The following is a 21620-nucleotide window of genomic DNA, read 5'->3' as shown; positions in this document are numbered from 1 at the left end:
TTTACTCCACACTGAGACTTATCCATGATATTACATGTAGTGGTCGTTAGCTCTTTTTCACTGGGCAGTATTGAATCGTGGGTGTACCCCAAAGTTTTGTTTGTTTAGTCTAGTTGATGGATAATTGGGTTGTTTCTAGTTTGGGGCTAGAAGAATGCTGCGGTGAATAATACTCTTGTGCATGTTTTTAGACGTGCATAAGTATGAATTTTCTGTCGCTTACAGTCTTGATACAAACAAACCCTTTTTTGCTTTTGTGGGTTCCAGATATCTTCTCCCACATGGCTTCTCCCACCCAGGGAGACAATTTTTGCTAGCAATCTGGAGAGGCCATGTGAATGAAGAAGGGTTTGAGCAGAGCCCTAAAGAATGCTGGGGACTTAAGGAAGTAAAGTGTGGTGTAGATGGGGTTCACATGCCAGTGTGAGGCATGGCGTTTATTAGAGGAATACAAAATGTGTTGGGGAAATACAGGACTCGACGGTCTGTCATGTGTGCTGTTTTTACAGGAATGGTTAGAAATGAAGTTGGAAAGGTAGGCTGGGGGCCAGTTCACGTAGCGGTTAGAATGCCTGGTTTATAGCATTTAATTGTATCCAGTGTGCAGAGGAAAACTACTGAAGACTTAGAGGGGAGTGTTATTTGCTACTTAGGGAGTATGGCTGATGTGAATGCTGCTTTTTGAATTCAAGACATCTACCACGTAACTCTTATTTCCCATTTTGTACATAGAAATCCAGTAACAATGTTAGAATAAGCATGATCAATAATCCCAGTGAAGATATAAGTTATGAGAAAACTCAGATCTCCAGGGCAATCTGGGCGGCTCTCCAAACGCAGACCTCCAACTATGCTAAGAACTTCATCACAAAAATGGCCAAGGAGGAGACGGCAGAGGCCCTGGCTGCTGGCGTGGATATCAGGGAGTTCTCCGTCGGGGTGAGTCTCTGTGCTGCCCGGGCTGCACGGGCTGCTGTGACCCGTTCGTCTTCCTAATCAGGATTTGTGATTTTCGTTCTGAGCTCAGAGAGTTTTTTTTTTTTTTCCTTAAGTTGGAAGCATCTTTCCAAGAAATAACAATTCTGCCATATTCCCTTTATTACTTTTAAACTTACTAGGTTTCTAGATATGCTTTAAGAAGGTTTATGTATGCTTTAAGTCACAAAGCCATTGGTTTTGTATAGTTTTTAAAAGATAGACAATATTTGATTTGTTTGTAGAGCAAAAAAAAATTGCTTATAGAGATTTAAGCCACTTAATGAGTTATGAGTTAGGGGCTTATGTGTTCTTTACACACATACATATATATATAGATTTTATCGATGTATAGTTAGTTTACAATGTCATGTCAATTTCTGGTGTGTAGCATGATGCTTCAGTCATACACGAACATACATATATTCATTTTCATGAGGCGTATGTCTTCTTGATGTGTCTCCGAAATAAGCCCATGTTCATTGATTTGACTAAATGTTTTGTAGTTTTAAAATTTCTTATAAAATGATGAATGTACGTGATGTTTCCATTAGACAAAAAGGCTCTCACTTGAAATTAGCAAGATTTTAAAATGCAGAATAAAGGTGTTATGAACTATAGTTTGCCAATTGAACAGTCGCAGAAGGAACAGGAAAAGGAAATAAGCATTACTCGATAAGTGGGAGGCTGGGGAAAAATGGGAGAGTGGAGAATGGAGAGATAATGTTAATTATAGAAATTAGTTACTCTTTCTACTGAAAGAGCATTTTATGATTTATTCATATGATTCTTCATTTTGATGATCTTAATAACAATTACTTTTCCTTAATAACAATTACTTTCCTAGGGCATGGATTTCAGTCTATTTAAAGAGGTCTTTGAGTCTTCCAAAATGGATTTCATTTTGTCTCATGCCATGTACTGCAGGGACGTTCTGAAGCTGAAGAAGGGACAGAGGGCAGTGATCAGCAACGGAAGGGTGAGAATTTTGTCCTGACAAGGTTGACTTCAGATTAGATCAGTGAACAGTCCTGGCAGCATTCTCCTCTGAAGCTAGTAACACTTCCAACAGAGCCACTCTTTTCCCGGAGGTGATTAGGGCTTCTCCAGTGCTGACAGTCCTTTCTGCTCCCTTGTTTCGAAGGGAGTTTGCTCATTTTGACATAAACGTCCTCATGTGACACCTTTCTCCTGTTTAACTTTGTCCTGCCACGTGCAGGGGGTTAACAGTGTGATGGCTCTCAGTAAGGCCTTTGACACACACAGTGTTCCTCCTGCACGGCACCCTGTGTAGGGTTTGTACGTCTGTATGAACTGAACTGGGTTAGGCTGAGAATAATCCATAAGTATCTTCGGCCACTAAAATGAGACTGGCGGACACACCAGACTTTAAACTCTTAGCTCTTAGGGTAAAATCTCTGATATCTACCACTATGTTTCTATTTTGGCTTTGTTATTTATATTCAGTGAGAAGTGTGAGAAGCAATGAAAACAATACTGCTCTTTTGTTTGACCTCAGAGTTTGCTCACTGTAAAAATATTGCAAAGTATTCAAGTCTACATACACTCTGTGTCGTTGGGGAATTAACTAGTGAATAACTGTGTGAGTCGACTGGGGTTTTGTTTTCACGTTTTTCACTGATGTGATTTAGTCTTGAACATGTCTGGGGGCTCTGAGGTGATTTGATTTATAGGATAATCTGAGGACAACAAAGGACTGCTCCACAGCTCACTGGTTGTCACACTGACCGCCCCCGCTCTTCCTCTCAGGTCATTGGGCCCCTGGCGGACAGTGAACTCTTTAATCAAGATGATTTCCACCTCCTGGAAAATATCATCTTAAAAACTTCAGGGCAGAAAATCAAATCTCATGTTCAACAGCTTCGGGTAGAAGAAGATGTGTAAGTTTTGCTGTCGGAGAAAACAGTCATGGGGGCTTTGTGAGCTGGGCTTTTTCTCATGCGGCCTTTTCTAAGATGTTTTATTTCCAGCTCTAAAATAATGTTCTTCAACTCAAGTGTTTGTTTATGCTTCTGTAGAAAAAAGTTGAATTTATTTTGTAGCCAGCTATTGAAAGAACTGCATTAGTTCTCTCCATTTTTATTTTTATTTTTTTACTTTTGATTGTGGAAACTTTCAAACATATACGTAAGTAGAAAGGTGGTTTGAGTTATTTCCTTAGATTACGTATGTAAAGAAATACTTTCCCTTATTATCTCTTTAATTACCCTTTAGTTTTATTTTGTTTAGGAAAGGAAAGGCAAGCTTTGTTTTGTTTTTGTTTCTAATTGAAGTGTGGTTGATTTACAATGTTAGTTTCAGGTGCACAGCAAAGCAATTCAGTTGTACATATACATATATGTATTTTTTTCAGATTCTTTTCCATTGTATGTTATCACAAGAAATTGAATACAGTCCCCTGTGCTGTACAGTGGGTTCTTGTTGTAAGAAAGGCAGGTTGAATGCTTCTGTGCCTTTTATGCTAATATGGAGTGCTAATATGGAGTAGGCAATTGTTTCTCTTGCATCTTCCAAAGGTAATGATGAGTTGGTTATTGTTGGTTTTCTATTTTTACTTTAATTCTTTCAATGTTATTATTAGCTTATATATTTCAATAAGTTGTTTCCCAATGGAAGAAAATTAATCATTTGGTCTGTGTATTTGCTGTACCCCTGGAGCGCAGAGTCTTACACACATGAGTTCTGCGTTAAATATCAAATGAATGTGTCATTGGAGGGTATATTTTCATGATTAATTTTTGAGGAACCATTGTGCTTTTTTCCACAGAGGCTCTACCATCTTACTTTCCCATCAGTAATTCATAAGGGTTCTGATTTCTCCACATCCTCATCAACACTTATTATTTTGTTTGTTTTGTTCAGTAATACCCACTCTAATGGGCATAAAGTAGTATCTCCTTGTGGTTTGATGTCTACTTCCCAAGTGATTAGTGATGTTGAGCATCTTTTCGTGTGTGTAGTGACCATTTTTGTATCTGTGGGGAAACGTCTGTGCAAGTCCTTTGCTCATTGTTACTTGTTTGCTCTGTTGTTGTTGCATTGTCGGAGTTCATGACGTATTCTAGGTGTGCATCCCCTGTAGCTGTATGGTGTGCAGATATTTTCTCCCACCCCGTGGGTTGTCTTGACTCTCTTGATAGTGTCCTTCGATGCATAGTTGGAGGATATAAAATTTTAAAGTTCTTCTGGTTTTTCCTTCATCTTTTTCATATACCATCTTGCTGAAGAATTCAAGATGCATGTCTTAATGAAGTGCTGACTCTGGTCACTGCCGGAGGAGTCCCTTTGCCAAGTTCTGTGTGAAGTGGGAAGGAATCTTTTCATCTCAGCCAATCAGGGGCTGCAGATAAAGCGGTTGCCTTCTCCCTCTGTGGTTCTCAGTGAAGCTCCGTTTTCGCCTGTGAAACACTTCCCTGATGAACGCCGGGAGGTACCCCATGACTTGAAGCCACCTTGTTACAGGCATAGGCGTGGTGTGCTGTCCTTTGGACCACTCCCTCTCTCTGTGGAGGCTCTAGGGGAGCCCCTGGAGTCCCTGGGGGTTGATAATTGCCAGACTGTGCACAAAAGACTTGCCTTTTGCCAGCCACAGATAGCTCTGGGTCTGTCCTGGGTGAATTTAGGGATACAAGGTAGGCATGGGGTTGCCAAAAAAGACTGATGCTAAAACTGTTGGTGTTCTCAGGATGACTTTGCCTGCCTAGGATTTTGGTCATGCCGGGGCGGCTCCACCTTGCAGTGGCCCCTGGGACAGCCATGCGCAACCCAGACCTGCAGCCGGCAGGCCGTTTCAGCTCTCGGAAGCTCAGCTGTGGGCTCTTTGGTCATGGTGTTCATCCTAGTCACGTAACCAAATGCCCATTGACGTGTTCTGTGACAGTGTGGACACATCACAGGAAACCAATGGTCTGTCTTATATGTATTTCAGAGTTAGGTCTGAGAAGTGCCAGGAGAGGTAATTCAGTATAGTTGTTTGGTTCAAAGAGAGACTGTGTCGGCTTGATTCCAGTTCAGATATTTTCACAAGTGCTCTTTTAGCGTTCTTAGAATTTAGTCCTCAGTTCCACAGTTCAGAGCATTTCTTTCAGTCCCGTGGTTTAGTTCAAGATCTTCCTTGATTAGAAATCAACTTAGGAGGGGAGAGGAAAGCAGAAACACTTTTTCTCTGTTGTTTACTGTGATGCTGATTGTAATAGTGAAATAGATGGTGGTGTAGCCAGAGATATAATAGCATGCAGTCATTGAAAATACTGATACACCCTTATATTTATTAACCAACAAAAGATGTTTATAATATATTTTTGCATGTTTATAATATATTAAAGGAAAAATCAGGTTACCAACTAATACAATCCCACTTTTGTGTGTGTAGATATTTATGTATTTAAAAATATAGAAGAATAATGAACCAAAATGTCACCAGTACTTGTTTCTTGAAAATGCTGTTGTTTGTATCTCTATTGCCTCCTTGTATTTTTTCCTGCATGTTTTTCCATTGAATTATTACTCTGATGATCATAAAAAGTAATAAAGTTATTTAGAAGAGGGTGAGGGAGAATGTAAATAACACTGACCGTCTGTAATGGGCCAGACCGTGAGCGGTGCTTTATTTTATATGTTTAGTCAGTGCGGTACTTACAAGAGCACTGTGCAAAGTAGGCATTGTCTCCCATTTCACATATGCAAGAATCAGCACCTTCCCCGAGGCTGTAAAACGAATCAGTGACCAAATCTGTACTTTTTCCTCATGCCTGGTACAAAGTGTATACTTTCTCCACGCCAGCTTGTTAAGCTGATTATATTATGTTCGGCACCAATTAGAAGACCTTCAGTTACAGAGATGCTAAATTTTTACCAACCGTGCCTTTCAGGGCAAGTGACTTGGTAATGAAGGTGGACGCTCTCCTGTCAGCTCAGCCCAAAGGGGATGCGAGAATTGAGTACCAGTTTTTCGAAGACAGACACAGGTATAGAACCAATGTCAGATTTGTGCATATTTACCTTGACTTCATCTCCTTTATTTTTCTGTATAAAGTGTGTATATCAGCTTTTACAGGAATGGAAAATTGGGCATGTGGTTTTCATATATATTTATATTCTTATGTAAAACTGGTATAAACAGATCTCAGTTGCATAAGAGTTGGCATTTATTTCTAAATAAGTCTGAAATAGTTCTGAAAGCACCCATTAAGAAAACAGAAGACATTTAATGAAACAGATCAGTTGTGAGTTTCTGATATTCAAGAGTAAACACCTTGTTAGAGCATGTGTCTTTTTCACCTTTTATTGAAAACTGCTTTGTTTTCAATAAAATAAAAATAAGTATAGCATAATGAGGAAGTCTTTGTCTTCTGTTTTCCAGTTTTTTTTGTCTTGAAAATTTTCAGACCTTGAGAATAGTTGAAAGACTGTGTCACGGTGACCTCTCAAATATCTTTAATTGGATTCACCAGTTGTTAACATTCTGCTACATTTATCCATGTGTGTTAGGTCATTATATATCGTCCCTAAATTCTTCGCCACGTGTCTCCTGAATACTAGGAACATCTCAGTGTTAGTAGCAAAGCTCAGCACTTTAACCTTGATACAGTGGTATGTTCTTGCATAATAAGTTGATTGATATTGAAACCACATTAATATATTGTTCAGAATAAGCAAAGGTAAGCATTGATTTCAACAATTAATTGGGAAAACTTGGGTGGATTTTTAAATCCGTTCTGGTTTATTTCTTTTTTAAATGGATCAGAGGCTCTTGCTCATCACCTAAACACAGTGGCTTTAGAAGGAGGCCATGTCACTGGAAACTGCACCTGGGAAGATGCACATTCTCCCCAGGAATCCTAGGAGGACAAATGGAAACCTCACCAACTGTCATTCTTCGCTTATTAAGAACAGATAAAATCTGTAGTAATGCTGACAAGATGTGGTGACGTTCATTTCTTGACCTTGTAAAATTGTTTAATTCTTCAGGAAATGTGGTTGACAGGACATATTAGCCACAAACATATTTGTATCTTATGACTCAGTAATCTCATATCTAGAACTTCATTCATGCTAAAGAAATTTCCAAGTATGAAAAAAACTGTGTGAAGTTCTTTACAGGTTAGAGGCTGTCTAAATGTGTAGCATTAAGGAATAGCTTCATAGAGGAGGGCATAGCTCAGTGGTAGAGCACATGCTTAGCATGCACGAGGTCCTGGATTCAATCCCCAATGCCTCCTCTAAGTAGAAATAAATAAATAAACCTAATGACCTCCCCCTCATAAAAAACAAACAAATAAGCAAAAAGCAAAATAAAGCAGCAACATTTATAAATTTCAGAAAAAGGAATAGCTTCAGTAAACTGTGGCAGATTCACTTGGTAAATAGAAGATTCTTATGGGATATTTGACGTGTAACAACATGGAAAATCTTTATAATAAATCTCTAGGGGAAGGAATGAAATCGTTATAAAATTGCTGGTATTCTGTAGGTGCATGTGATCTTTATATAGGCATTTAAAACCTAACTACCTCCCTCCCACAAAAAAGTATACAGTACTGGATGTCTATTATATTTACTGAGGTAAAACTCAAAGAAAAAAAAAGGATGATTTACACAGGCATTTAAGGAGGACTGTGTAGAAATATACCACAAAGTAGTTGAGATGGGATGGTAAGATTTTACAGTTATTTATTTCCTTTTTCTCTCTTTTGCAAGTTTTTTGTAATGTTCTTATGTTCCTTTTATTATTTAAAAAAATCAATTTCTTCTCATAACCCTCTTGCCAAGAAAGGAAAATTGGCATAATGTTCTGTAACTGTCATTGACAAGTATCAGAAGCGTTAGAGGGTTTTGCAAACTGTGAGGTAGACACAGTTACAGAGTTGACCGCCATGTAGCCTTGTTTTAGGTCTAAAGAGTTTTTTTTTAATTCTAAGAGGGCTGATTGGTTATGTTGGAATGGCCCCTTTCACCCGTCCCCCTCAACTTTGTTTCCTGCTTTCCTCTAGATTAATGTTTTCTTTCTGATCTCTTGTAGTACAATTAAACTGAAGCCAAAGGAAGGCGAGACGTACTTTGATGTCGTGGCCATCGTTGACCCTGTCACCAGAGAAGCACAGAAACTGGCCCCGTTGCTTTTGGTAGGGACAGCTGCACAGGGTGTTCACGTCCTCATTATCTGAAGTGGGCACAAGCCCTGTGATTCTCTGAGGTTGTGTCCAAAGGGCATTGGAAATCTTAGGCAGAGCACATGTTCTCATAAAGAGTGGTAATGGCTCTGGAAACAACTGTATAACCTTAGAAAGTTGGTGCAAGTTTGATTACCTTATGCAATTAAGAAAAAAGAATTATCTTAGAGCAAGATGCCTTTGCATTACTTTTATTTATGCCATAATTTACATTGGTGAAGAAAAAAGGCGAATTCTATTTTATCATTTTTCTTCTTTATAACTAGCATTTTTGGTTGCATGTCCTTTAGATATGTGTAAGATCTTGCATTTCTAAGCAAATTTAAAAGCGCTCTGCCAAAAATAGTTGCCTCAACTTTTTCTTTTTTTTTTTTGAGTTGTATTTTAAGTGAGGTTTTGTTCAAGTATAATCAGATAACCTTTTTTGTGGGCGTTTATATATTTTTTTCATACGATAGTATATAAGCGTCACTGATGAACCTGGAAAACCTTCCTTGTGGAGACGGCTACCCATTGGCTCGCCTCCCCATATCCACGGGGAGCAGGAATGTGTAGTAGCCTACTTCCCGTGTTTCTGCCCACATATATGTGTGCGATTTAGACTGTGCACCAGAGTTGTGATTTCCAGAGATTCAGCCATTGCAGACTTCATAGCATTTATTGTCTTTGTATCCTTTGGTGGCATATTAAGAAATGTTCTCTCTTACCTCAGTGAGAAGTGATAAAATTTCTGAAGAGAAAATGGGAATATTTTGTCTCAAATATCAGTCACTTTGCAGGAAAATTTTGATGTTTTTTCTTCTGGTTTATTTTAGGTTTTAACTCAGCTGATCAACATGAATCTAAGAGTGTTTATGAACTGCCAATCTAAACTTTCCGACATGCCTTTAAAAAGGTAACACAAGCTATTGAATCAGCAACGGGAAGAACTGCACTAAATCTGAAAGTGAAATTGAATGTTAAGGATCAAGTGGGCTTGTATCTGGACGTCATGTTTGAAAAAATCACTTATTGAAGTTCAGCTTTGCCAAATTTTTGCTGCAATCAAAAGTTCCAGGAACTTGGTGTGGTCATGGGAGCATTTAGGTGGCATTAACCTAGGGTCCTTGCACCTGTAGTTTGCTTTTCTTTTGCTTTTTTTCTATTTTTTTTTTTGTCAAAATTGTATGATTCTCTAAAAACATTTGGATCAAATTTATGTAGTTAAAATGTGCCCTTATGCAGAAAGACACTTGTGTATATACTTTTTCTTCGAAGAGCAGTCATTTCTAAGTTGGAGTATCTGTATGTCACAGGAAGCTTGCTGAGGCTCATGTGCATGTATCTTGAAGAGGAAGGCAGGCTTAGCTGTATATTGTCTGAGCTGTGGGATGGTCATTTATGAAAAAAAGTTATTAAAAAAGCAGTTAGTAGTAATAGTATAGCACATTTGGGGACAATGAGAAATTCCTAATTTGCAAATGTACTGGGTTCTATAGGTTAGATTCTAAGTGAATTGAAGCAGGGTTTGAAAGTAGCAAAAGGGTTCTAGCTTTCAACATTGTCTTTGTATAGGGGACATATTTAAATGATTAATGTTTTCAGGGCTTGCCTGAGAACTAAGTCACTATTTTGGACTTTGCTTTTGAGAGAGAGAGAAGGAATTTTTCTCACCACAGGGAGGCAGGTGCCCAGGAAATGCTGGCGACCCCAGCAGTACCTCCCTACACAGCACAGGGAGACATGACCTCCCCCCTCAGTCCCGTCCCTCTTGCTCTCCTCTTGATCCTCAGCAACTGCAGGAGGTACAGTTAGGTCAAGAGATAGTTTTGGAAACACTTCGCTCAATCCAGAAGGATATGCTTCCAAATCCAGTTTTTCCTAAGCCAGTTATTTACCTGTATGGATGCCTGTAAAAGCAAGGGCAGTGGTTGCATTAAAAATAAACATTTTCCTTTTCAATTTCAGTTTTTACCGTTATGTCTTGGAACCAGAGATTTCTTTTACTTCAGACAATGGCTTTGCTAAGGGTCCAATAGCCAAATTTTTGGATATGCCACAGTCTCCTCTGTTCACCCTGAATTTGAACACACCTGAGAGCTGGATGGTGGAGTCTGTCAGAACACCGTATGATCTTGATAATATTTATCTAGAAGAGGTAAGAATATCTTTACTTCCAAGTGTCTAATCATGTGTAAAGCCTGTCGAAGGTGCTGGTGGTAGTCTCTGAACAGACCGGATCACAGCCTCAGTGGGCCTCTGAGAAATTAATGTTCCAGTATAATTGTATTTTAAAAAAATAACAGCTTCATTGAGATCTAATTCACATACCATAAAATTCACGCTTTTTAAATGTGCAGTTCAGTGGCTTTAGTATATTCACAGAGCTGTGCAGCCATCACCACTGTCTGATTTTAAAACGTTTTCATCACCCTAGGAGATACTCCACACCCATTAGTGATCACTCCTCACTCCCCCTCCCTGCTGGCAAACCACTCATTTATTCTGTCTCTTCAGATTTGCCTGTTCTGACATTCATCTAAACAGTATTTCTGTGACTGGTGTCTTTCATTTTAATTATTTTCAAGTTTCATTTATGGTCTAGCATGTATTAGTACATTCATTCCTTTTTATTGCCAGATAATAGTCCATTGTATGGATATACTACATTTTAATTATCCATTCATTGAAAGACATTTGGGTTGTTTCTACTTTTTTGGCTATTTTGAATAATGCTACTGTGAGCATTTGTATACAAGTTTTTGTAGACATTCTTTTATTTCCCCTGTGTATATCTTTAAGCATGGAATTGCTGAATTATATGTTAATTCTGTGTTTAACTTTTTGAGGGGTTGCCATGTTGTTTTCCAAGATGACTGCATCATTTTTCGTTCCTGCCCTAATGACAAATGATGTTGAACACTTTTTCATGTGTTTATTGGCCATTTCTGTATCTTCCTTGGAGAAATATCTATTCATATACTTTGCCTATTTTAAAATTGGCTTGTCTTTTGATTGTTGACTGTAAGACTTCGTTATGTATTCTGGATACAAGTTCCTTATCAGATATATGCTTTATAAGCATTTTCTCCCATTTTGTAGGTTGTCTTTTCTTTTCTTTTCTTTTCTTTTCTTTTTCTTTTTTGATGGTATCCTCTGAAGCACAAAAGTTTGTAATCTTGATAAAGTCTAATTTACCTATTTTTTCTTTTGTTGCTTGTGCTTTTGGAGTTATAGCAAAAAACCATTGTTTAATCGCAAGTCACAAATATTTACTCCAGTGTTTTCTTCTAGGGCTTTTACAATTTTAAACTCTGACATTTAGGTGTTTGATTTATTCTGAGTTAATCTTTATGTATGGTGTGAAGTAGGGTTCCAGCTTTACTCTTTGCATATGGATATCCAGTTGTCCCAGCACCATTTGGTTTAAACACTTGTTCTTTCCCTGTTGAATGGTCTTTACACCTTTGTCAGAGATCAGTTAATGATAAATATGAAGGTTTAATTCTGGGCTGTCAGTTCTGTTCCAATGATCTCTGTGTCTGTCCTTAGGGCAGTGCCACACCATCTTGTTTACTATAGTTTGTAGTAAGTTTTGTAATTAGTAAATGTGAGTTTTCCAATTTTATTCTTCTTTTTCAAGGTAGCTTTGGCTATTCTGGGTTCTTTGCAGTTTGGAATCAGCTTGTTAATATCTGCAGGAAAGGCTGCTGGGATTTTGATAGGGATTGTGTTAAATCCCTAGATCAATTTGGAGAGTATTGCCATCTTAACAGTAGTAAGTGTTGTGAACCATGAATACTGAAAGTCTTTCCATTTACCTAGGTCTTTAATTTCTTTCAACAGTGTTTTGTAGTTCTTAGCCTACAAGCCTGTACAAGATCTTGTCATCTGCAAATAGAGGTAGTTTTCACTTCTTTTCAGTCCAGATGCCTTTTATATTATTTTCTTGCCTAATTGGAAAAAATTTTAAACTATTGATACTATCTCTTGTTGTAGGTCTGTTTAGATTTTCTATTTATTCTGAGTCAGTTTTCAAAGTTTGTGTCACTTAGGAATTTATCCATTCCATCTAGGGTATCTAATTTGTTGGCATTTAGAGCGTTTTCATGTAGTCTTTTTAATTTAAATTTAATGGTGATGTCTCCTTTCTCTTTGCTGGTTTCAGCAAATTGGCACTTCTGTCTTTTTTTCCTGGTCAGTCTAGCTAAAAGTTTGTCAATTTGTTGATATTTGCAAAGAACCAGCTTTTGGTGTCATTGGTTTTTCTTTATTGTTTTTCCATTCTCTGTAATTTGTTTCCATATGACTGTATTTTGAGTTTCTGAGGAAAATGATCCTTCTTCACTAATCCATTTTCAAAGATAGTGAAGATGTCTCGTCCCTCACTCTATCCTGAGCTCTGAGTGTACTAGCAAAGGAATTAAGGGATGTGGTCTTTACTTCCAGGGAGCTTACAGTGCCTCAGAGCCTCCTTCCTTTTTAAGACATTTGTCTCTATGTCTGGTCTCAATATCTCCAACAAAATTGAAGCCTGTTTTCTGGTTCTGTCTCCTTGGAAATTGAGAGACTGGGATCTTGAAGATTTAATAACCAAAGGACTTTGCAGCCCTCTTTTCATGAGGTTGAATAACTCCAGTTTCTTTAAGAAGGATCCCTTAGGTACTGAGTTGGTGGAGGAGGGAGAAAGAAAGAGAGAGAGAGAGAGTGTGTGTGTGCGTACATGCACACACTTGTCTTTCTCCACCCTAGTCCTGTACACCATGCTTTTAACAAATAGGGAATCCAATTTTTGCCTTTGAGGATTTGTTGAAGAGATTATCAAATGGCCACAAAAAGCACTAAAGAACAGTGCAAAGAAGTAGAGAATCAAATGCAAAGTAGGTTTCTTCTGGATCTTCCAGAGTTTTTGCTGCTCTTTCTTAGGGTTCTTCCCGTTTTCCCTGCATTCCGTTGACAACATAGAGCCCGAGACTTGTGAGCATATGGAGGTTTACCTCTTACCTCTAATTATTATGCTGTTGGAATTTAGTATTGCAGTAACATGTTAAGCTCCAAATAGTTCGTTGTGAGCATTAGATAGGGTTATAAAATCAAGCCTGAACTAGTCTGGGATAGAAACTCTTTAATTAGCTAAAGCCAAGCTGCCCTAAGACCTTGCAATCATATTTTCTGCACAGAATTAGCAATAATTTAGGCAGCTGGTGTAGACTGTGAATGATTTCATGCTGTTATGGAGCCATGAAATACGTCTTGGGCATTTACATTAAGAACAGCAGTATTTTCAGCTATATTTTCAAGGCCAGGATGAATTTGCACTTTTCCTGATCTTTCTCATTGTTTCTGTTTTCTCATATAGGCTAATCCTTGTAGGATTGTCTTATCTATCTTCTCCATTATTTATATTTTAAATCTGTTCATTCTTTAAAAAAAAAACATTTAATCAATTAATTTTAATGGAGGTACTGGGGATTGAACCCACGACCTCGTACATGCTAAACACGTACTCTAACCACAGAGCTGTACCCTCCCCACCTTCTTACTGTTTTTCTGTGTCCCTTTTCCTGACTTTCCTGCCAACCCACCTGAATTTTTAAATTGTGTGCTATTAACTATCAGCACAATCAAGACGCAGCATTTCTCTTACCCCAGAGAGTTCTCTCATGCCCCTTTGAAGACAGTCCCCTCCTCCCCAGGCCCCAGGCATCGATTGATCTGCATTCTGTCACTATAGTTTTGCCTTTTCTTGAGTTTTCTATAAATGTGATCATATGGTATACAGCCCTTTATGTCACTTTGCATAATGCATTGGAGATTCGTTCATGTTGAATGTCTCAGTATTCTGTTTCTTGTTATTGCTGAGTAGTCTTTGAGTGATTTAATTTTTTTAATGGGATTTTTAAAAATGAAGTTTATTTTTTTGGTGGGGGATATAATTAGATTTATTTAGTGTTTATTTATTCTTAGAAGTGGTACTGGGGACTGAACCCATGACCACATGCACGCTAAGCATGCACTCTACCACTGTATACCCTCCCTAGCCCTGAGGGATTTAATGTTGATATTGCAGGTGGACAGCGTAGTGGCTGCTGAGTACGAGCTGGAGTACCTGTTACTGGAGGGGCACTGCTATGACATCACCACGGGCCAGCCCCCGCGGGGACTGCAGTTCACATTAGGAACTTCCGCCCAGCCAGTCATCGTGGATACTATTGTTATGGCCAATCTGGTAAAGTGTCGGTCCAGCAGGTGGCGATGCTGAGTCGTCCTGATTCAGTCACTACAGTTTATGATGGAGCAGTTAGCAGTTAGTGCTCTGAGCCTGTGTGGGGTTAAAATTCCTGATTCACCGACTTTGGTCAATATACAAATCATCAGTTTAGCTAAACTTGTAGATTGAAATTACATGACAACTTAAATAAGAAAACATGCCAGAGTATTATGCTCTAACTGGACTGGCCCCTGAAAATGCATTGCTTATGAGCTGACAGTATTTCTCTCTCTCTCTCTCTTTTTTTTTTGGTGGGGGGCTGGGGGGAGATTTAAGCTTATTCACACTTCACACATTGGTTCTTCATTGAAGTACAGCTAAAGGGCAGGCTTCTCGGCTCGATGGGCCTGTATTTTGTTAGTGTTTCTAATGTGTAGATTTGAAGAGTTGCATTGGGTTGTTAACTATCTTATTTAAAATAGAGGTGACTGATATATCAGAAAAAGAAATAACTATCCCTCAGAAGTAGCGTTTTGATGTTTCTAAGAGAACTGAAATATGTCTTTTCTTCTTTTTGTCCTATGTAGGGCTACTTCCAGTTAAAAGCCAACCCAGGAGCTTGGATTCTGAGACTAAGGAAAGGACGGTCTGAAGATATTTATAGAATCTACAGGTAGGATTAAGTGATGCAAGTACATTTTTTTCAGAATATCCTGCAAGACAAATCAGTTTGCATTAACTACTACAAAGTTGGCCAGGCAATAAGAATTTAATTTGCAATTGCATGTGATGAAACAGTGCTTTTCCAGGAAATTAAATATGGAAGAATTGTCAGGGTATAATTGGATAATAAGCAGGATGAATAGTAATAACACATATAGTTAAGTTTGATTCTTCAGTCATTCTTCTGTGCTAACAAAGTCCCAGAATCAAATCATTCTGTCACTGTGATAAAAAACCATGGGCAGATGAGAAATTGAGTCATTTCAAGACAGGAGAAAAGAGATGAACAGTCAGACTTTTCAACCCAGGATGGTATATTTCTTTACCAGGAGTGAGTTGGAGACTGACAGGACTTGTAAGCTTCGGCCGTGGAGGTTTTGTGCAAGCCTTGTCTTTCCAGGGCTGTGTATGGAAATACTCCCAGAGCATTTGGTCAGGAGCCTGGTTTTTACCTTCAGGTTTGCTACAAGTGACTCTTAATTCGAAAAAAATTTATACTGCCTTTTAAAAAAGCATGGTCTAAATTCTGCTTAACTCAATTTAAATTAATTTGAAGCTGTGTGAGAAGACTTCATGTCGGTGCATTTAGGGATTGATTCCCATTGTTGTTGATCTAAAACATCATTCTGTTGTGTCCTCACCTGAGCCTCATAGATTACCTGACACACATGAGAGCAATGTGATGTCTGCATATTTCTTATTTTATTAACGCCTTCAAAAAATAGTAGATTTTTTTCCAACCAGTGTTTTCCCCAAATACGGTTTTGTAGAATTTTAATATTGTCGTTAAAAGCTTATCTGTTGTCTTTCTAAACCCTGTCCTGCTGTGTGTCCTTTTTCTGTCCACTCTTCTGTGGTGGCCAGAGCACACATGCCTCCTCTGCACCTAGCGGGCAAGGGCTTTCTTCGTCCGGTGCCTCCGAGATTCTGGGACATTTCCTGCTCCCTCTCAGAATCTCACCTTTGCCAGGTGACAGAGCAGCCAGGGAATTCATATTTTATCGTGGCTTTCTGTAGCTAACACCTTAAAAACTGGCAACTGAGAATTTTAGGCACTGCAGTTGGTTAGTAGGGAAATACTGTTTTTAATTTTTCCTCCTCGGCCCCGTCTGCTGGCAGATAGAACTGATGGTAGTTCTTCCTCCAGACCGAGGGCAGGGCCTGGACTTGGCTGTATGGCTCCAGGAAGAAGGACAGAGCAGACCCCTTTACTGAACCAGAGCTCGAGCCATGTTCTGCTCTTGCCTGTTGCAGAGTTGGAGGGTTGCATATCCCGGGCGGTGGCCCGGGCCACGGGCACACCTTTGTTGAAGACACTGCGCTCGGCTCAGGCCTCGGGAACACACGGTTCCTACACGTGAGCAAGTGCTTGTCAGCACCGGGGGCCTCTCCTGTGGGAGAAACTCGAACTCAAGAAGAAAGCCCGGGCCGTGAGCCATGGGCACGCTCACCGTGTAAGGTGGAGATTGTGACAGCTGCTCCGTGCAGCTTGAAGGGGTTTCCTGCAGGTTGTGCGAAAACAGGCTGCTCAGAAAAATCTCCTTTGTGATAAAAGTGACAGACAGATACAGCTGGTTGACGTCAGACTGCTTCCTGCATGTGGGCAACTGCGGTTTGTAATCTCTCTCTCTAACCTTCTTCCCTTGTTTTTCTCCCTCAGTCATGACGGCACAGATTCTCCACCAGACGCTGACGAAGTTGTTGTTGTCCTCAACAACTTCAAGAGCAAAATTATTAAAGTGAAGGTGAGTTTGGTATATTAAGGCATCTGCTCTATTAGGGTTGGTAAAAGCAGCAGCAATTTGGTGTTTGGCGGCTGTTATGTGAAAATAGGTATCTTGAAACCAGCCCCAAACTGTGAGAGGTGACGGACTGTGTTAACTCCAGAAAAGCTCCTATTTTGGGTATGGCTTCACAGTAGTTACCTACACCAAATCATCACCCTGTACACCTTACATTTACAGTGTTGTTGTCAGTTATACCTCAGTAAAGCTGAGGAATAAAGAAAGAAACCAGCCCAAGACTTTAATTCACCATTGGAATTTTACTGTAGCATTTATAGGAATGCTGCTCGAGAGGCAAAATGTCTTCTGTAAATGTGAGTTTGTGACTTTCTTCAGCTGAGAGACTGCACCTTTTGGGTAATCTCAGTGAGCAGTACAAGTCGCACTTTCCGTAAAATGTTTTCACAGATAACGTGTTGCTGGTATAGCCACAATTCACATTATTATGATTTTATTCTCAGAAAATTGGAGAGAATGCCAATGAAAATTTCAACAGCAGTAAAATGGTAGCGCTATTTAAGTTCTGCTTTCCGTTCTCAGAATTTTGGTGCCTTAAATTCAAGGAAACGATATTACGGAATAAATAATCATTACGCACAGTAAAATCGAAAGCAGGCCACATGTGGTTGAGCAGGAAAGCGACCCGTGTTGTAGAGAAGATTCAGCCCCTCTTTGTACTAGTGAGTCCTGTGGGCTGCACTCTTTCCCGGGGACTGGCTGTTAGCCTGGAGAATTGTGCTTCTGTTTTTACTCAGACTCTAAGGTTCTCTGCCCATTTTTCTCACTGCAAACAATTATTGTCTAATTAAACGAGGTTGCTGTCTCCTCACTTAAGATTTTACTGTGATGTGACGAACGTAGCTCTGTTGCGTATGTCTGTACCCTGGGCGGGCTGTGCCTGCTGGCTGGAGAACTAACTCCCTGTTGTGGCCAGTACTCCCCGTGTACGTCCAGGGAAAAGCAGTTTAATGCCTATGAAACCCAATAGGAGGGTGAGATTCTTCTCGTATGGCTGATTGCAGGTTCAGAAGAAGGCGGACATGGTGAATGAAGACTTGCTGAGTGATGGAACCAATGAGAATGAGTCTGGGTTTTGGGACTCCTTCAAATGGTAAATCATAAAGAAGTACTATTTTTAAGGGAAAAATGAGATATAAGCACCATCCTTCCCTTCACCTGAGTATAATAATCCTGTCTGGGCTTTTCAGATTCCGCTCTGTGCGGCCGACATCTTGCACTCGTGCGTAGTGTAGCTGAGTGTGTCCCACTGACTGACTAGAGGTCGGTGTCCCCTCGTGGTGAGGTTACTTCTGTGCCATCCTTCTTGACACCAGTTGGATTTGCCTCTCTCTCCTTGGAGAGTTGAGTGCTAGTTGCTCAGTTCACTTTCAGTCGTACATTTTGCATTGTTCTGTGGACTAGCCCGTGTCCAGCAGCATCCCTCTCCTTGTCTGTCCCATGGGCTGCTTTGCTGTCCTCACGCCCTCCCCCAGGGCACGAGTGGATGCTCAGTGCCCGCACCGTGGGGAGGAAGCAGGAATGAGAAAGCACCGTCTCCTGACCCCTCCCCTCAAAGGGCAGTGTGTCCCTGCCAGCATTTCACGGGTCCTTGTTTTTACCTTTATTATTACAGGGGCTTCACAGGAGGACAAAAGACGGAGGAAGTGAAACAAGACAAAGATGACATAATTAACATTTTCTCCGTTGCATCTGGTCATCTCTATGAAAGATTTCTTCGGTTAGTCATGCTGGTTATTTCAGGACAGATGCATGAATTTGTCGCAGCCTTCTTACTTAGGGAGGATGTGTTTTATGGGATTCTGCCCATTGTACTTCTGTGTATTTGAAGCACTCTGGATGGTGAATAGATTACTGTACATAATTGTGGTGGTTTTGATCTGGCCAGTCTTGTGGAGTGTCACTGTAGAGTAAATGCATCTGTGTGGATATCACACGGCTATAAACCTTTAATATCACTGTGCACACATGGTGAAGAATGGTGTTAATTGTCCACCAAGCATCGCTTAAACCTGAAATTAGGAGGTTAACGTAGAGAATAGAGATGGAACAGGGCCTGCCTTCTAAAGAGTCATAGGATTTTAGAGCCAGCAGGGGTCTTAGTTCTTACAGACAGGCCGAGACTTGAGGGGCATGGGGGCGCATCTGACGTCACCCAGCAAGAGCCAAGGAGAGGCACAGGCTCGGGCTGATTGTCTCAGCGGTCGCCAGGGGAAGGCCCCCAGGAGCGCCTTGTGGACAGTGGTCAGCAGGGCCCGGCTGTGCCTGAGAGGAGCTTTCCTAACGCCAGGGTTCTTTTCCCTCTTAATTTTCTGCTACAAACCTGTATAGTGAATAGTCAAGTGTCATTTCACTCCTGTTTAACCCTCATATTTTCAGGGAATCATATCTAACCTAAAGAATAGCCATGTCAGGTGTTAGTGACAACTGAATTTAATCAAATTCCTTGACTCGAAATTTGTTTTTATTTTTTTCAAAGTAGGGAATCCTGCCATTGTAACCACTCTCTGCCACCCTTACCTCCCCAGGCTCCCCTCCCCGGCGGGCGTGGGCGGTGGGAGGCAGTGTGCTTACACGAGCTGCAGGAGTCAGTTAAGCACAACCTCCGTTATTCATTTGTACCATAATTAACGTATCAGTTCACGAAGCAGTTTAGTTAGAGGTATAACGTAATTAAAACATGTGCCTTTATCAGTTAGGTATATTTCGATAGGTACAAAGTACTCTTCACAGCCAGTGATACTCTATAAGTGCGAATAAGTGCAGTTTCCCATTTTCCACTACTGAGAGTCTCTCTTTACCTGATTGAGCCACGAGTCACCTCTGCCATAAAGAACACTGAGTGGTCTCATGATTGACTGTGCTTGATTTTGTTGAGATTAAAAAGATTAGGGGTGGGAGGTGGGTATAGCTCAGTGGTAGAGCATGTGCTTAGTATGCAAGAGGTCCAGGGGTCAATCCCCAGTCTCTCCATTAGAATAAATAAATAAATAAACCTAATTACCCCCACATATATATTAGGTTTATTTATATTATATATAAATTAAAAGAAGATTTGGAAGATTGTTACTATTACTTCCTTTTGTTTGACAGCATAATGATGCTATCAGTGCTGAAGAACACCAAGACTCCTGTGAAATTCTGGTTCTTGAAGAATTATTTGTCCCCCACCTTCAAGGTTCGTTCCTTAGGCTTTGAAAAGGAAAACGTTCTTATTAAGGAGATATGTACAGTATAATATATTTTTTACTACTTCTACGTTATCTGTGTAATTTAAAAAAATTTTTGTATAAAGTTACCCTAATTCAGTTGTGTAATTCTGTGTTGATGATTCTTCCAGACTGGTCTGTTTTGGGGGAAATAGTTGTTATAAAACTGAACGCAAAATTATGACCTGTTTGAAGCTTGGATATCATAAGAGGGGAGAGTCTGTATCTTTTGTTTCGATGAAGTCACATTCTCTTCCTCTGAGCATGCATGTCCGCATTTAATTGGAAAGCACGGTTCTGGTTTCTAGTGAGCAGGATGATTAGTTCTATCGTGAACAGCTCCCAGTGATCTAGGGAAGTAATGCTTCATCTGTGCAAAACAAAAACACACTTGCAAAGTTTCCTGCTTTATTTATATCAGTTAGTATATGTCATCTGAATTTATTTATTTGCATCTTTTTTGTTGTTGTTCTATAGAATTTACTGAGCAACTTTTAATGTATTCAGTAATACGTCTCCTGGATAAGTAATTGACTTCTGGTTCCCTGAAATTACTTCTGTTTAGAACCTGAAAGAGTTACTGCAACAAATTTGGTCAAAGTATTTGGGTTTGCCCTGGGTTAGACCTGGCGGGAAAAAAGGCTTAAAATCAAGGTAAAAAAATGTTTTACTGAAATCAAGTTTAGACAGACGAACTTAAAAGTACATTTCCCTTAAACACACACACAGATGTAAATTAGTTACCTAAAAGCCTTCACTTGAAGATTTCTCTCATTTCACGTGGTGATTAGAAGCCATAAAAATGAAGGTTTGATAAAAGTTTGTATGTGTTCTTTTGTATAGTCCAAGTGAGTCAGGGTGACATTTCTTTGTTCAGCTACTCGTGGTAAATGTCACTGGTGCTGTAATTCTGGTTGGTTGAGTTACTTATGAAGTTGTTTTTCTTAAGGTAAATGTTTAAAAAAAAAAAGTAAATGATTGTTGTTCCTTGTCTCAAAAAATAGGAGTTTATACCTTACATGGCAAACAAATACAATTTTCAGTATGAGCTTGTTCAGTACAAATGGCCCCGGTGGCTTCATCAACAGACGGAAAAACAGCGCATCATCTGGGGTTACAAGATCCTCTTCCTGGATGTGCTCTTCCCGCTTGTAGTGGACAAGTTCCTCTTCGTGGATGCCGATCAGGTAAGCTCTTAAAGGCCAGGTTTCAACAGCAAGTTGGTATTAAAGGCATTAGACTTCCTTTCCCTTTTTAAATGATTTTATTTTTACAGTTGTGGGAAAAATACATGCTTGCTTTACACTATTTAGACTATATGGTTTTGAAGAATGTATTTTACCTTATTTAAAATACATGCTCAATTTTACATTATTTAGAGTATTTTCATCTTTTTTCCTATGCCTCTTTTACATAGTTGTGATTACATCACGTGCGCAGTTTTGCATCGTAAATTTAATTCATTTAACATACTAACTAAAAGTTGGAAAATTGAGTTTTATTTATTTATTTAAAAGGCAGGACTGGG

General features: G+C 39.6%; 1 protein-coding gene across 4 annotated transcripts in view; it reads left to right on the top strand.

The window, feature by feature from the left end:
• Nucleotides 1–21620, top strand: part of UGGT1 (UDP-glucose glycoprotein glucosyltransferase 1) — a 105200-nt gene that overhangs the window by 71512 nt on the left and 12068 nt on the right. For all 4 annotated transcript variants that reach the window (XM_072960774.1, XM_072960773.1, XM_072960775.1 and 1 more), the window contains 14 exons: nt 733–939; nt 1823–1954; nt 2746–2876; nt 5868–5963; nt 8018–8120; nt 8984–9063; nt 10116–10305; nt 14218–14376; nt 14946–15031; nt 16742–16826; nt 17888–17976; nt 18499–18603; nt 19977–20061; nt 21097–21279. In XM_072960774.1, coding sequence (XP_072816875.1) covers nt 733–939; nt 1823–1954; nt 2746–2876; nt 5868–5963; nt 8018–8120; nt 8984–9063; nt 10116–10305; nt 14218–14376; nt 14946–15031; nt 16742–16826; nt 17888–17976; nt 18499–18603; nt 19977–20061; nt 21097–21279 — 1731 coding nt within the window. The remainder of the gene's footprint in view (nt 1–732; nt 940–1822; nt 1955–2745; nt 2877–5867; nt 5964–8017; nt 8121–8983; nt 9064–10115; nt 10306–14217; nt 14377–14945; nt 15032–16741; nt 16827–17887; nt 17977–18498; nt 18604–19976; nt 20062–21096; nt 21280–21620) is intronic.

Source organism: Vicugna pacos, chromosome 5 (assembly GCF_048564905.1).
Source record: "Vicugna pacos chromosome 5, VicPac4, whole genome shotgun sequence".
NCBI lineage: Eukaryota > Metazoa > Chordata > Mammalia > Artiodactyla > Camelidae > Vicugna > Vicugna pacos.
Note: the sequence above shows the minus strand (reverse complement) of the source record. Positions and strands in the feature narration are given on the sequence as shown.